The following is a 14,971-nucleotide window of genomic DNA, read 5'->3' on the forward strand; positions in this document are numbered from 1 at the left end:
AAGAATATATACTTACATGAAATGTGCTTTTTTATGGATGTATACTAAAATACTTGGATAGACAGATATATACTACACAAAAATTAGACCTTAAGAAAATGGCAGGATCATGTGAACATATTTCCATATTTTTAGAGATATTTCTACAACTTTATTTTTAGAGCATCAGCCTAAATATGCTGATTTCCCTTTGGGTTGTCATTACACATAAAAATAATGTAATGGATAAATGAAGCAACTCTAGCTTTATATCTAATCCAAATAACTTTGGTTGTAGACATTGAGGAATCATATATTTGTTTTACCTAACTGAATTAGTTAAATAACTGTTCTCAAGCCGTAATAAATCATGAAAACTGCTTTCAGTAAGGGGTTCATGTACTTCCTCTCTGGTTATTTTGACCAATGTAACTTTGCAAGATGTGTACTTTCATAGACATTTCAGAAATGGTTATTTAAATGAACTAGTCCTGACTTATTTTCCAGAGCTTCAAAAAGGACTATAAATATCCTGAATCACTAGACGTATTATCCACCGTTGGATGTGCGCTGTCCATCTCTGGCCTGGCTCTCACGATTATATTTCAGGTTGTCACCAGGTAAGAAGGGAGGCTGGTGCTCCTCATGAGAGAAATTGCTATCCTTTTGATTTCCTCTGAGCATATTCTCCTCAGAATATAGTTTCTTGAAACAACAAGGGAAGTCAGATTTAGTTCAACAGGTTCATTTTTAAAGAAGACAGGCCTGGAGAGGCTAAGAAATACACACGAGTAAATATATGATTAAAAACGTAAATGCCTTGAAAGAAAATTACATACCATGTAATTACAAGTTTGCCATGTTAGCATGGTCTGGTAGCTCGTCAATGCCACAGTTCTTTTTTTGTTGAGTAGAAACATAATTACCAATTTGCATTTGTAAAAGAAAGAAATATTGCTAAGCAGCCAAGTTTTCAAAAATAAAAGTAATTTAAAAATATACTTAGTTTTCAAATGATGAAACTTTTAAAAGTTTTTGAATTTCATACTTAAAAAAAATCTATTACAGATGACCTATAAATACACATTTCTTCCACCTTGGCCCCCTCACTCAAGGTTCAATTTTGTGTAGCACTATTATTTTCCGTCACGTGCTACATTTTCAATAATTTGCAAATGTAAGCCTGATTATTTTTAGTTTACTTGTGGACTATTTTCCCCGTCAGCATGAACATTGATGAGGGCAGCGACCTCTGATTTTGTTGGCTCTGTTGGTTTGGTTTTGTTTTGGCCACTGTACCCCTAGGCCGACCACCATCTGCAGCTCACAGCAGAGGAGTGTGTGTGTAATGAATGGGCCTGTTGGGTCGTCCCGGTGGCTTCTCGTCTGTCACTTGAGATACCTCTAAATGAATTCATCTTTCCTTCAGAAGTATTTCTCTCTACTAAATTCTTTCACAACTTTTTTCTCAGATATGTATATGTTTACAATTTTTTTATTTTAAAAAATTTAAACAATGCTGTTTAAATTTTTTCCTGAAGTTTTCTTTGAAAAAAGCCTATGGAAAAGTTGAAAGAGAGCACTGAACACCTGTATATCCTTCACCTATATTCACCAGTGATTAATATTTTGCTTTTTCCATTTTTCCCCTGAAATTCTGAAAGTAAGTTGTAGGAATCGTGACTATCATCCCTAAATTCTTGGAGCATGTACATCCTATGAACAAGGGCATTCTCCTACATGGTACAGTATTGTTATTCTCACTCAGGAAATTTAACCCAAGAAATTTAACACTAATATGCTGTTATTGTGTTAATCCATAATCCACATTCAAATTTCTTCCAATCGTCCCAGTAATATCTGTTATAGCTGTTCTTCCTCCTCAATTTATTTAGTTGTCATGTCTGTTTAGTCTTCTTTAGCCTAGAATAATACCTTTGCTATTTTTGTTTGTTTGTTTTGGTCTTTCATGACATTAATACTTTTGAGGAATTCAGATTAGTTATTTTGTAGGAAGTAGGATATTCTACAGTTTAGGGTTTGTCTGGAATTTTTTCTCATGATCAGATACAGGTTAAAAATATTTTGTGAGGATACTTCAGCCTCTCAGTGTGACACACAGAAGTATACGATGTCAGTTTGTCCTGTTATTGGTTAAGTTTGATTCCTTGTTTAAAGTCGTGCCTGCAAGATTTCTACATGGTGAAGGTGCATTTTGTCCCTTCGTAAATAATAGGTAGTCCATGGGGCGATACTCTGAGACCGTGACTGTTGAGTTCCCCAACTTTCACAGTGGTTTTGGTGTCCTTACTGGAATATATCACTATGCTGGTGGTGGAAAATAACAATTTTCTAACCTATCATGCTACATTTAGTCACTGTATCCCTCTGTAAAAAGTACAGCCTCTGATGTGCCCAGAGGGAGTCCCTTCACGTTGCTTGATCACATCCAGCGCAGTCTTCAAGCACTTCCTTTTTTCAGGCACAGGACTTTCTCTGCCCCACACTTGGAGTCAGTCATTTTTCCAAAGAACTAGAATTCTTTTTGATTCCTCTTCTTTATCTTTCACACTCCAGTCTCTTGCCATTCATTTAAAATTTTTATCTGGAGTGCTTCCTCTGGGCCAAGCGCACATATGAACAATACGGGCAAGCTCCCATCTCTCATGGTATTTACATTCCCAGGGGGAAGATAAACATTATATAAAAATATACAGACACTTTATATATAATTACTGATTGTGGTAAGTGCCTTGAAGAAATTACATGGCATGTAATTACAAGTCTGTCACACAAAAAGAAATGGCTCTTAAAATTGTCTTTTCATTTGTTTTTCTACCATCACCACACTGGAGCAATTACATGATCCTATGGGAAAAGTGGTAACAGCATAACTAGTTTCTTTGCCTAAATTCTCACTCCTTTGAATTGTCCTCAGATTTTTTTTTTTTTGCATCCTCTGTCAATGAATTTCTGAGCAGAAGTGTTGCTAGAGGTGTCACTAAAAACTTACCAGGAAAGAAAAACAAAAATGAAAACAAAATTGTGTTGATTTTAAAATCCTGAATCAAATAGTTTTCTTTGTTCATGGGCAGGTTTCCATATAAAAATAATACATATATTTTTATTACATATCATATGTATTATATATTTGTGCATAATAATATACAGAAAGATAAAAATGAAATAAACCTTTTTTCTGTGGATTATAATTTATGTTTGAAATTGGAGAAAAATTAGAAAGTAACTTTATTATACATAAAAGGATCCTTCTGAGTATTTTGTGCAGTTCTTAACTAAATCTCAACTGAAATATCAAGAGAATGGACAGAGTTCTGTTTAAATATAAGCTTTTTATTCACCATGGAAATCCAAAGACTGAGAAAGATCATGATGGAATGCTATAAAATCATAAAGGACGTATAATCAGCAAACGGACTCATCAAATTCTGGGACATTAAAAATAGAAAGGTAGTTGAAGATGTTAGAACTTTAAGCACAGTGTAAACTTAGGGAAGTGGTTATTCCAGGAGGCCTTGTAGTCTGAAAAATCTAGAAGGATTTAGATGACAGTGAATGGAGATTTTATAATTTATAACTTTCATTAATATAGGACTGTATGCCATAGTCTACAGGAAACGGTAATGTCAGTAAAGGGGAGTGAAGGATATATCTGCCCTTAAACATTAAGGAAAACATGACATGCACAGTAAAAAGAAAGTCAGATCTCACATGTGAGATCAGTTTTACCCAGAACAACCTCGAATTCTCTGCCAATCTCAAAATACACACACAGGCCACCACAGAGTTCTCTCCTGCCCCTGCTCCCCAACTCATCTCTCATCCCACTGCCTTCTGAAGACTGCTGTTGAACACCACCAGCCTGCAGACAAAATGAGTAAGGCGTTTTTTGAGCAAAATCTTGGGTAAACAAGAGAAGAAGGGAAAAAACACATTTTAAAGAGCACTTGGGTCCATATCCAGAATTGTACCTTCCAATGACGGGACAGCGCTTGGCCATGTTTGAGATTAAAAGGTCCGTTCAGACCCTCTTGACTGTTGGCCGTCAGCCAGTGCTTCCCAAAGTCTGGTCCTTGTAGCTCCAGCCCTTGGGAGATACTCCATGGATACAGGGCTCCAGCAGGTCTTAAAGGAAAGATGCATGTGAAACTTTGTTGCCTATAAGTCATTTACAGGGGTAGTAATCCTTAGTCTATTCAAGTTTGAAGAATATCACTAGTAGCAATAGGCTGTTAAACAAATTTTAAATATTATTACGTACTTTAAAATGTTTATGGGAGCCTCAAATGCAATGTAAGCTAAACCTTATACCATCTTGTTAGTTTAAAAGTAATACGTTTAATATTACTTAAAATTTTAAAGTTAGTTAAAATTATATCGGGCCTTATTCTTTTAAAGTTTATACATGAAGTTTAAAATACTTTTAAAATACTCAAGAGACTTTCTCTACATTTGCACATGGATTCATCTGCTAACATGCACTAGTTTTCTATTTTGAAAATTTGAAAAATCCTTTTAGAACCTTTCTGTATATAGTTTTTGTATGTGCTTGAAAATCGAGAGAAGTTACAGTCTAGTGTGGTATTAAAAACTACCCTAAAACTTAGTGTCTTGAAACAACAATTTATTATCGCCAATGATTCTTCGGCTCCACTGGGCCCAGCTGGACGGCTCCTCCAAAGGTCTCCCTTCGCATCTCCCATGAGACCGCAGTCACGGGGTGGCTGGGGTCAGAGCCATCTGGAGGTTTGCTGCGAGGCTGCCACAGCAGGGTCGTTCTACACAGCATCGGGGCATTTCCATGAGGTTCTTTTGAGGGTAGTGGGACTTTTTATGTGGTGGCTCAGAGCTCCCAGGAGCACTGACGGGAAAACTTGTGATGACTTTCACGTGTCCTAGGCACTTTTACCTTTGCGAGGCTCTCCTCCATCAAAGGGACAAAAATTATATTTTATGACAGCATTGGTATAAAGATGAATATATTAATATTATATGCTAAATATTTTCTTTGACCGAAAAGTTCTTTTTTGTTTGTTTTCTTTTGGTTGAAAAGGAGTTAGAACATTGCTGTGGTCAGAAAAGTGTTGTGGGCTCTAAGCACTACGGTATCTGATGGCCAAGTTGGCCCTGTCTCCTGAGGCTTCTGTTGGTTAAGTGAAGTCACAGGAGCCCTGGGAGGTGAATATGCAGGGTGTAAAAATTGGGAAGTAGAATTTACTGGGGGCCATCTCTGGAGAGTAGCTATCACCTTGGATTAGAACACAGTTTCAAGAAAGGATATATCAACCTATTTTCTAACTCACTTCATTGTGCAAATGACATAAGAGAGGAGCATAATTTTCAGGTGTTGCTGGGAGGGTAGATTTACCAGGTGGCCCACAGGCTATTAGCTGAATTTACATGGGATAATAATAACGCTTCATTCCCTCACAATTTCACTTGAGTTTATGCTTTGCAGTTATTTTGTTTATTTATTTAATTACATTTACTTATTTCTATTCAGGAGAGTCAGAAAAACCTCAGTAACCTGGGTGTTGGTCAGTCTGTGCACATCAATGTTGATTTTCAACCTCCTCTTTGTGTTTGGAATTGAAAACTCCAACAAGAACTTGAGTACCAGTGAGACCCAAACTACTGGTTCTAGTAGTAACGAAAAGCCCCAAACAGACACGGTGGAGCCTGTGAATCCCACGTGCACAGCGGTCGCTGCCTTGCTACACTACTTCCTGCTGGTGACGTTTACCTGGAGTGGACTCAACGCCGCACAGCTCTATTACCTTCTCATCAGGACCATGAAGCCTCTCCCTCAGCACTTCACTCTTTTCATCTCCTTAATTGGATGGGGTAAGTGTTTGCTTTTCTACTTACTCAGGAATTTAATTTTGTTGAGATCATTTAATTTAAACAAATGGCTACAGAAGGCCTAATAGTACAAGGACTTGAAGTAGCGGGGGATGGAAAATCCAGAAACCAGTAAAAGTGCCTTCCTGCTGGTGGCTCATACTCCTGCAGAGGCAGATGGGTCGAGGCAGCTCTACACGATATGTTATCAGCTGACTTCAAGATGTTAATGTTCTTTGGCATCTCTATTAATTTGATTTGAGATTTAGACCACAAAAAACTTTCTAGCTACTTTATTTATTTATTGTTTGGGGGGAGGGTGCCACAGAATTTTATTTAAAAATTTATTTTGAGAAATATTTTATTGTTTATGCTACTGCAATTGTCCCAGTTTTCCCCACTTTGTCCGCCCTCCCCCCAGCCCTTCCCCCTGCAATCCCACAGGCGGTCCCACACCGTTGTCCGTGTCCACAGGCCATTCACACGTGTTCTTTGGCTGCCCTCTTCACCTTCTTTCCACCAGGCCCCATCTCCACCATCACTTCTTACAGCCGTCTGTCTGTTCCACACCTTTATGCCTCTGATTCTGTTTTGCTTACTAGTTTATTTTGTTCATTAGATTCTACTTATAAGGGAAATCATATGGTATTTTTTTCTAACTGGCTTATTTCACTTAGCATAATGCTCTCTAGTTTCATCCGTGCTGTTACAAAGGATAGCAATTCCTTCTTTTTTACAGCCTGGTGGTAATACATTGTGTAAATATACTACAGCTTTTTTATCCACTCATCTACTGATGGGCCTGTTTCCAAATCTTTGCTATTGTAAATAATGCTGCTATGAACATAGAAGTGCATATATTCTTTTGAATTGGTGTTTCAGGATTCTTAGGATACATTCCCACAAGTAGAATTACTGGGTCAAAAGGCATTTCCACTTTTAATTTTTTGAGAAAACTCCACACTGCTTTCCACAGTGGCTGCACCAATCTGCATTCCCACCAACAGTGCAATAGTGTTCCCTTTTCTCCACATCCTTGCCAACACTTGTTGTTTATTGATTTATTAATGATAGCCATTTTTGGCACATGTGAGGTGATATCTCATTGTGGTTTTAATTTGCATCTCTCTGATGGCTAGTGATGTTGGGCATTTCTTAATATGTCCATGGACCATCTGTATGTCCTCCTTGGAGAAGTGTCTATTCAGGTTTTTTGCCCATTTTTAAATTGGATTGTTTGTCTTCCTGGTGTTGAGTCATACAAGCTCTTTATATATTTTGGAGATCAAACCCTTGTTTGATGTATTATTGGAAAATATTTTCTCCCATACAGTGGGTTCCCTTTTACATTTTGATGATGATTTCTTTAGCTATGCAGAAGCTTTTAATTTGCTATTGTCTCATTTGTTAATTTTTTCCTTTGTTTCCCTTGCCCTAAAAGATATATCAGCAAAAATATTGCTATGTGAGATATCTGAAATTTTACTATGTCTTCCTCTAGGATTGTAATGTTATCATGATTTATAGTTAAGTCTTTTATCCATTTTGAGTTTCTTCTGGTATATGGTGTAAGTTGGTGGTCTAGTTTCATTTTTCTGCACATATTTGTCCAATTTTCTCAATACCATTTATTAAAGAAAATGGCTTTACTCCATTGAATGCTTTTGCTTCCTTTGTCAAATATTAATTGATCATAAAGGTGTGGATTTATTTCTGGGTTCTGTTCTGTTCCATTGATCTATGTCTGTTCTTATGCTAGCACTAGACTATTTTGATTACAGGGACCTTGCAATATAGTTTGATACCAGGTACTGTGATCCCTCCAACTTTGTTCTTCTTTCTCAAGATAGCTGAGGCTATTCAAGGTCTTTTTGGTTCCATATAAATTTTTGGAATATTTGTTCTAGATCTGTGAAATATGCCATTGGTATTTTAATAGGAATCGCACTGAATCTATAAATTGCTTTGGGTTGTATGGACATTTTGATGATATTAATTCTTCCAATCCATATGTTTCCATTTGTTTGTGTCTTCTTCAATGTCTTATAGTTTTCCAGGTAGATGGCTTTTACCTCCATGGTTAAATTTGTTCCTAGGTACATTATTTTTTTGTTGCAACAGTAAATGGTATTGTTTTCTTAGTTCCCTTTCTGATATAATTCATTATGGGTGTATAAAATTGCTATCGATTTCCGAGTATTGATTTTGTACCATCAAGTTTGCCATTTTTAGCCACATCAATAACCAACTTTAAAAGAAATGCTATATAAAGACAACTAGAGCAACTCTTTAAGAAAAATAATTTGAAAACTGTTAACCTAAATCTCAAGGATCATTTAATATGTTGTCTATAGTGGAAAGAACAATACATTCTGAAAAGGGTCAGTTGTATAATTCATTCATGGTCTTTTATAATTAATCCCAGTCTTGGGTAAATTATTAATTCAGCGTCTCCCTTTATCACCTAGGAGTCCCGGCTGTCGTGGTGGCTGTGACAGTGGGAATCATTTTTTCTCAGAACCCGGTCTCAGAGTGGGAATTAAAATATCGGCAAGAAGAGATGTGAGTTTAGCAGGGAGGAGTGGGGCGGGGGCCCGAGGTGGGGTGAAAGCGAAGATGACTGCACTTGAATAACTATAAAAAAAAAGATTTCCTTTTAAAATTGAAAAAAAAGAAATATGAGCTTATATTTTTTAATGTTCATTATTTATAATTTAAGTATCAGTGATGTTGAGTCCAAGTGTCACTGTACATAGGCACCTTACTTTATAATTGTCATACTCCAAGTGGGTGTTTCAAATTTTCAAAGAACACTTTACATTTTCAATATGATGACATGAAAATTTCCTATGATAAATCCTTTGGTAAAGCAAGTATTTACCTTCTAAATTTATAAATTTGAACTTTTTAATTAAATTTAATTTTTATTAAGTCTGAAAAATTATAGGACAAAGTAAGTATAATCCTTAGTAATTTTTTTTTAGTTTTCTCATCTAGTAATGGGAATAACAATAATAGTAATAGACCTGCTCAGGGGTTACTGTGAGGGATGTCAAACAGATGTGAAAACATTTCATATCTTGAAGAGCACTATCCATGCTTGTGAGCCAAATCTATGTTTGTATGATTATAATGAAGATTCCACGATGATTTACTGCACATAACACATTCTCCCTGTGACTCCAGCCTGAATAACTAACTAACTGTTAATGGAAGCACCTGACTGTATGGTGTTTGCTTTTTACGTGGGGAGGAAGAGAAGAAAGTTGAGCTAAACTTTTTACATGTTTTTCTGCTATTGAATGACAACTGCTCTTTAATTGATCCTCCCTTCTCATTTTATAATGCAACCATTCTTGTCCTTGGATTCCACCTTAAGATCCAGACCAATTCAAGTAAAAATAAAACTCTTGGAAATGTGCAGGTACCCACAAGGGAAAGCTGTGGTGTTAGGGTGCTCACCTATGTCCAGGGCTAACCACACCTAGCTGTAGAATGCGAGACATCTGTCTCATTTGATTTCAGAAGCCAAATACTTCAAGGACTATTTTCTCTGTTTCATCAGGGTTAACTATCTTTTAATGAGTTTTACATTTTGAATTTTACAATTAGAGATCATGATAAGATGCAAGTATCTCATGGGAGAGGTATTTCAGTTCAAATCACATTTTTTATTTTCTACCCCAAACCAGGCACAGGGCTAGACTTGCCCCTATAAAAACCTTTAGGAGAAAGATACCTACTCTCTTAAATTTATTCATACTTAGCTATAAATAATTAAGAGCAGATTCTTTCCTGAGTACAATATTAGATGTTAGGGAAGACACCAGGTTACTGATAACAGAAGCTGGGAAGAGAGGAAAGGATGTGTAAGATCTGCCTCCTGTTGAACCCTTATCCCCCACGTTCCACCTATACACAGGCATCAAAGGTCACGTTCCTTCAGGATTTATTTAAAAAGAAGAGGGACTTTTTTTGGTTTTCCTAAGTTATCCTCCCAGTAGTTGAGCCTCAACATCTCATGCTCTCCCCCACTGCTCCCTGCTCCGCCAGTGATACCTGAAACCCCTGACCCAGTTCCCCTGATGAACTGCTCTCTTTGCCAGAAGGACCTAACTAAGGGGTAGGTATAGCACGGCCATGTTCCTCCTTCCTGCTCTGTCCCCCAGTTCTCTGCACTGCCATCATATAAGCTGTTTCCAGACTTTTCTGAAGGGTTGGGGTAATCACAAGAAATTATTATTTGACTATATGCTGCGTTTGCTAAAGTTCTCTTCATGCTGTGCTTCACAGAAAAGTCCCCAGGAGTTAAACTCTTCATCTGAGATCCACTTATGCTGCTCTCCAGACCTCAGGTCCATAGCTCTTTTTCAGTTCAACCTTGACCATGTGACTCTCCAATCTCAACTCTAGAAATCTTGCTCTGTGCCTACAAGGGTTAGTCTCACAGTAGGATCATTCTTTCTCCTCAGCAGTCTATTTATTATAATCCAAGTTTATTAAATTAAGGATAATGAAGGGAGAGGCTGTTGTGAGAGCAAATTCAGTATAATTATCTCTCCAAGTACTACAAAGTTTGGAGGGGGTAAGGAGGAGTGCCCTCCTAGGGCATGCTTCTTAATCACCATGGGTATCCAAGGTCATTAGGTCATATCCAAGGTCATATCTATTCCCCTTCCAGGTCACCCCACCAGTGTTATGTAATTGAGGAATCGTACAGACATTTGTACACACACACGTGTCTACTGTGCAAGTAGTAATTCTCAGAAATTTTATCAACTAAAGTTTAAACAACTCAGGAAATACAGATATGGATAAATACTTGTCTATTTGTTTCATAATTTGCAAGTCTCCTTTATCCAGTAGAGTTAGATTATTCATTTTCTTCCTTGATCGTTTCCTTTCTTTTTAAACTGTGTTTCTTTAGGCTGCCTGGAGAAGGAATGTATTCATCTTTTTCATTTAAGACTTTTGATGGCCACTTTCTTGGTTACCAAAGAAGCTCCTTGAGATTTGAAAGTGCTTTTCCTCAGGATTTCATTAAATTTCTAGCCAAGTGCCCTCATTTCTTCTGTGTAGGGAAATGTGAGATGGAGGAGGACAGGAGAGTTGTTCTCCAGTTACAGATGAAAGGAAAGGGAAGACAGAAGTCCTGAAGATAAACTTGCTCACTCTCACCATTTTATTTAAGGATGGGCCTCGTCTGTGTATCAATGGGTTGGAGACACTCCTTTTCGCTTTTTAATTCACTGCAGAGACTTGCACATCATTACAGTTTTCTTGAAGATCATTTAGATTAGAAATATGATTTGTCATAATTTAAATTATAACAACAGTCCAAAGCAAAACAATTTAGAAATCCTCTAACTAGTATAATAATGTTTTACCTATAGGGGAAGGAAAACATATATTAATTGAATGCCAAATATATTCCAGGACTCCTTACATCAATACCCAAGTGCCTACTTGACATCTCCAGTTGGCTGTCTGTTAAGACTTCTCCTGGTCTTCCCTCCCAAACCTGCCTTTCCCATCATCTTCTGCATCTCAGTTAATGGTAATTCCACTCTTCTGGGCACTGAGGCCAAAGAGTTTGGAGTCATCCTTAATTCTCCTACATCTCACATCCAACCTACCAATAAAATAAATCATCTTGCTTTACTTATAAATACAAGGTCTGCCCAGAAAGTATCCAGCCATGTCATTAAAAAAATAGACATTTATTGAGAAGATTACAAGATATAAGAAACATTGTACATAAGACAATGACATCAGTCCCCTTCAAAGTAGGCACCTTGGGACCTTACACAGTTCTCCCAATTGCCATCAGCTACCCTGCTGTATTTTCCTGAATCTTATCGATGGTCTTAAATCTCTTCCCTTTCAAAGGTGATTTTAGTTTTGGGAAAAGCCAGAAGTTGCAGGGCACCAAATCTGGGCTGTAGGTGGGTGAGTCACTTGGGTGATTTGATGTTTTGCCAAAAAACTCTGCAGGAGACATAATGCATCAGTGGCCATATCGTCATGATGAAGCTTCCTATCACCAGTTGCCCATAGCTGTGGCCCTCTGAATCATTCAAATCATCCAAATAGTTTCCATGGAGGAATGTTCAAGCTTAATATAAAATTTGCTACAAATTTGTTCTACTTGCTTACTCATTTTGAATGCAATGGCCACACAATACACATGATCAGTCAATGGCATCTGCTGCCCCCACTGACTAGTACAGTGAAGTCATCATTATTCATGCACGCACATTTCAGTCCACTCTCCTTGGCTGCCAGGTTACACTGATGTCATGTAAACCATTCTCGTTATAATAACAATGGTCGGACTCCCCCCCACAGACCTTGTTTATCTGCAACTAGACTATATTTTTCTTTTTATAAATTGAATTTATTGGCTAATAAAATTATATAGGTTTCAGGTATACAATTCTATAATACATCAGTTTAATTGCATCATATATTTAGTATCCCAAGTGTCTTTCTATCACCATTTGTCCCCCTGTACCCTCTTCTACCTCCCTCTGCCCTCTTCCCTTTGGGTGTCACCATGCTGTTGTCTACATCTATGAGTTTTTTTCTTTTACTCCCAGTCCCACAAACCCCCTTACTTCTAACAGCTGTCAGTGTGTTCTCTACCTATGAGTCTATTTCTATTTTGTTTGTTAGTTTATTTTGTTCATTAGATTCTGCATATGAGTGAAATCATATGGTACTTGTCTTTCTCTCATTGGCTTATTTCATTTAGCAAAATGCTTTCCAGGTTCATCCATGCTATCGCAAAGGGTAAGATTTCCTTCTTTTTTATGGACAAGTAGTATCTACTGTGTAAATGTACCACAGCTTTTTTATATACTCATATACTGATGGACACTTGGGATGCTTTCAAATCTTGGCAATTGTACATAACACTGCAATGAACATAGGGGTGCTTATATTCTTTTGAATTAGTTGGAACCAGACTATTTCTTAACATCTCTTCCCCTGGTCCAAACCACAAGATTATTGCAATTAACTCCTAGTGGATTTCCTATTTTGCATGCATTTTCTCTTATCTTTGCATGTAGCTAGAGTAATTCTTTTAAAGAATTATAACACATTATATCAGGTTTCTTTTTCTTGCTGAGAGTGCATACAGTCACCTACAAAGGCCTGACATAAGTTACATCTTTTCACTAATCCCATCTACCTACTTTGTTCTAGCCACTCGGGTTTCTTTGCTGTTCCGTAAGCTCTCAACTCAGGTCCTTTACACTTGCTGTTTCCCATGCCTGGAATCTCCTTCACCCTCATCTACTTCAAACGTTTGCTTAATTATCATATTCCCCCATAAGGCTTTTCCTGACCACTATATTAAAATAAACTCTCCTCCCCACCCCCACACAGTAATACATACCCTTATCACCTGCTTTATTTTTTTTCCACAGCACTTGTCACCATCTGAATTGTATGTACTTCATTTATTTGTTAGTTTTATAACTGTTTCTCTGTGAAAGAATAAATTCAATAAAGAAGGGATTTTTGTGCCCTGGCTGGTGTAGCTCAGTGGATTGAGCGCAGGCCTGTGAACCAGAGGATGGCAGTTTGATTCCCAGTCAGGGCACATGCCTGGGTTGCAGGCCAGTTCCCAGCAGGGGATACACAAGAGGCAACCATACATTGATATTTCTCTCCCTCTTTCCTTCCCTTCCCCTCTAAAGATAAATAAATAAAACCTTTAAAAAAAAGAAGGGATTTTTTTGTTGTTGTTGTTCACTGCTAATATTTTGCTATCTAGAATAGTACCTGGCACATAGCATACTCTGATGAATTAATTCTTACCACAATGCCAGGAGATGATTATCACACTTCACCAATGAGAAGGATACACCACCATACCATCACCAAAAATAGCAACAACAAAACAAAAATTGAGGCAATGAGGTTAATTAACTACTCAAACACTTTAAAACATTAAACCTTTCAAAATGCCAATTAAGAAAAGATTTCAAATAATCAATGGTATAACAAAATAATGGAATAATATGTAGCTTTGAAAAGTAATGAAGGCAATCATTTTATATTCTGCCATGGAATGATCTCCAAGGTATGTTGCTAAGTAAGGCATAGAAGTATCATATGCCATCATTTGTTTGAACATCAGGGGAGAAATACAAATTTGCTGGTATATCCGCAGCCTAAATCTGAAAGAATGCACAAGAAACATTGATACCCACTGGAGACAGACACTAGGTGACTATGGATAATTTTCAGAGGGGAGCTTGTCTCTCTATGAATATTTGCACCATTTAAATTTTGAGCCATCTAGATGTGCTACATATTAAAAAATAAAACAAAAGAATAACTTGCCTCAATTCAGGCACCTAGTAAATGATAAGAAAGTGACATTTAAATTTGGGACTGCCTGACTCAAAAGCCCATTTTCTCTCCACTAGCCAATACTGTTTCGCAGAGGAATATGGCAGAACCAATACATTTCCTTTTTCTAGTAGGTTGGAATCTTGCATATCATCTCAAATATATAGGTTGCAAAGGGATATTCTCTTTCAGGCAAGTGAATGTCAATAATGATAATAACAAGGAGAAACGTGTATACCATTCTTGGTCTTCTGAAATAATTCCTTTTCTCTCCACAGCTGCTGGCTGGCAGTTTTAGATGGCAAAGATTTTATAAGAAGTCCATTGTTGTGGTCACTCATTCTACCTGTGACCATTATCCTCATCATCAATGTTGTTATATTTATTGTCATTACAGTCAAAGTGTTGTGGAAAAATAACAAGAATCTGACAAGGTAAGATTCCCAGTGAACGGGAGGCTACCAGACATGATGCGTTGCAAACACCCTAAGTACCGGAATACAGCCACACTTCCCAGGGAAGTTGCAGACTCTGGGACAATGGAGGGGCATGGAGTTTACAGAACAGACTTTTCAATTTTGTCTCAGACAGTGGGTCTTCCCATTTTTCATCATCAGCAACACATGTGGGTCTGCTGCACCGCACAACACACAGCTGTGCTGATGAGCCCACCTGAAACAGTCATCCCAAATACTCAGTAAATCAGATTTGAATAAAGAAATGGTAGGGTTGTGCCTGTGTTTGGAAAGCCAATCTACGGCTGTTG

The 14,971-nt window shown here is 37.4% G+C and overlaps 1 protein-coding gene and 1 long non-coding RNA gene across 2 annotated transcripts in view; one reads left to right on the forward strand and one right to left on the reverse strand.

Moving 5' to 3' along the window:
• ADGRG7 (adhesion G protein-coupled receptor G7) overlaps positions 1–14,971 on the forward strand; it is a 68,051-nt gene that overhangs the window by 45,052 nt on the left and 8,028 nt on the right. The window contains exons 11-14 of the mRNA XM_037160850.2: positions 487–599; positions 5,504–5,844; positions 8,310–8,403; positions 14,484–14,639. Coding sequence (XP_037016745.2) covers positions 487–599; positions 5,504–5,844; positions 8,310–8,403; positions 14,484–14,639 — 704 coding nt within the window. The remainder of the gene's footprint in view (positions 1–486; positions 600–5,503; positions 5,845–8,309; positions 8,404–14,483; positions 14,640–14,971) is intronic.
• LOC128628165 (uncharacterized) overlaps positions 3,313–14,971 on the reverse strand; it is a 30,165-nt gene continuing 18,506 nt past the window's right edge. Inside the window, exons 2-3 of the long non-coding RNA XR_008392491.1 lie at positions 3,972–4,125; positions 3,313–3,862 (exon numbers count right to left, since the gene is read on the reverse strand). This is a non-coding gene — a long non-coding RNA (uncharacterized LOC128628165). The remainder of the gene's footprint in view (positions 3,863–3,971; positions 4,126–14,971) is intronic.

This window comes from Artibeus jamaicensis, unplaced genomic scaffold, assembly GCF_021234435.1.
Source record: "Artibeus jamaicensis isolate MK-2021 breed Jamaican fruit bat unplaced genomic scaffold, CSHL_Jam_final contig_558, whole genome shotgun sequence".
NCBI lineage: Eukaryota > Metazoa > Chordata > Mammalia > Chiroptera > Phyllostomidae > Artibeus > Artibeus jamaicensis.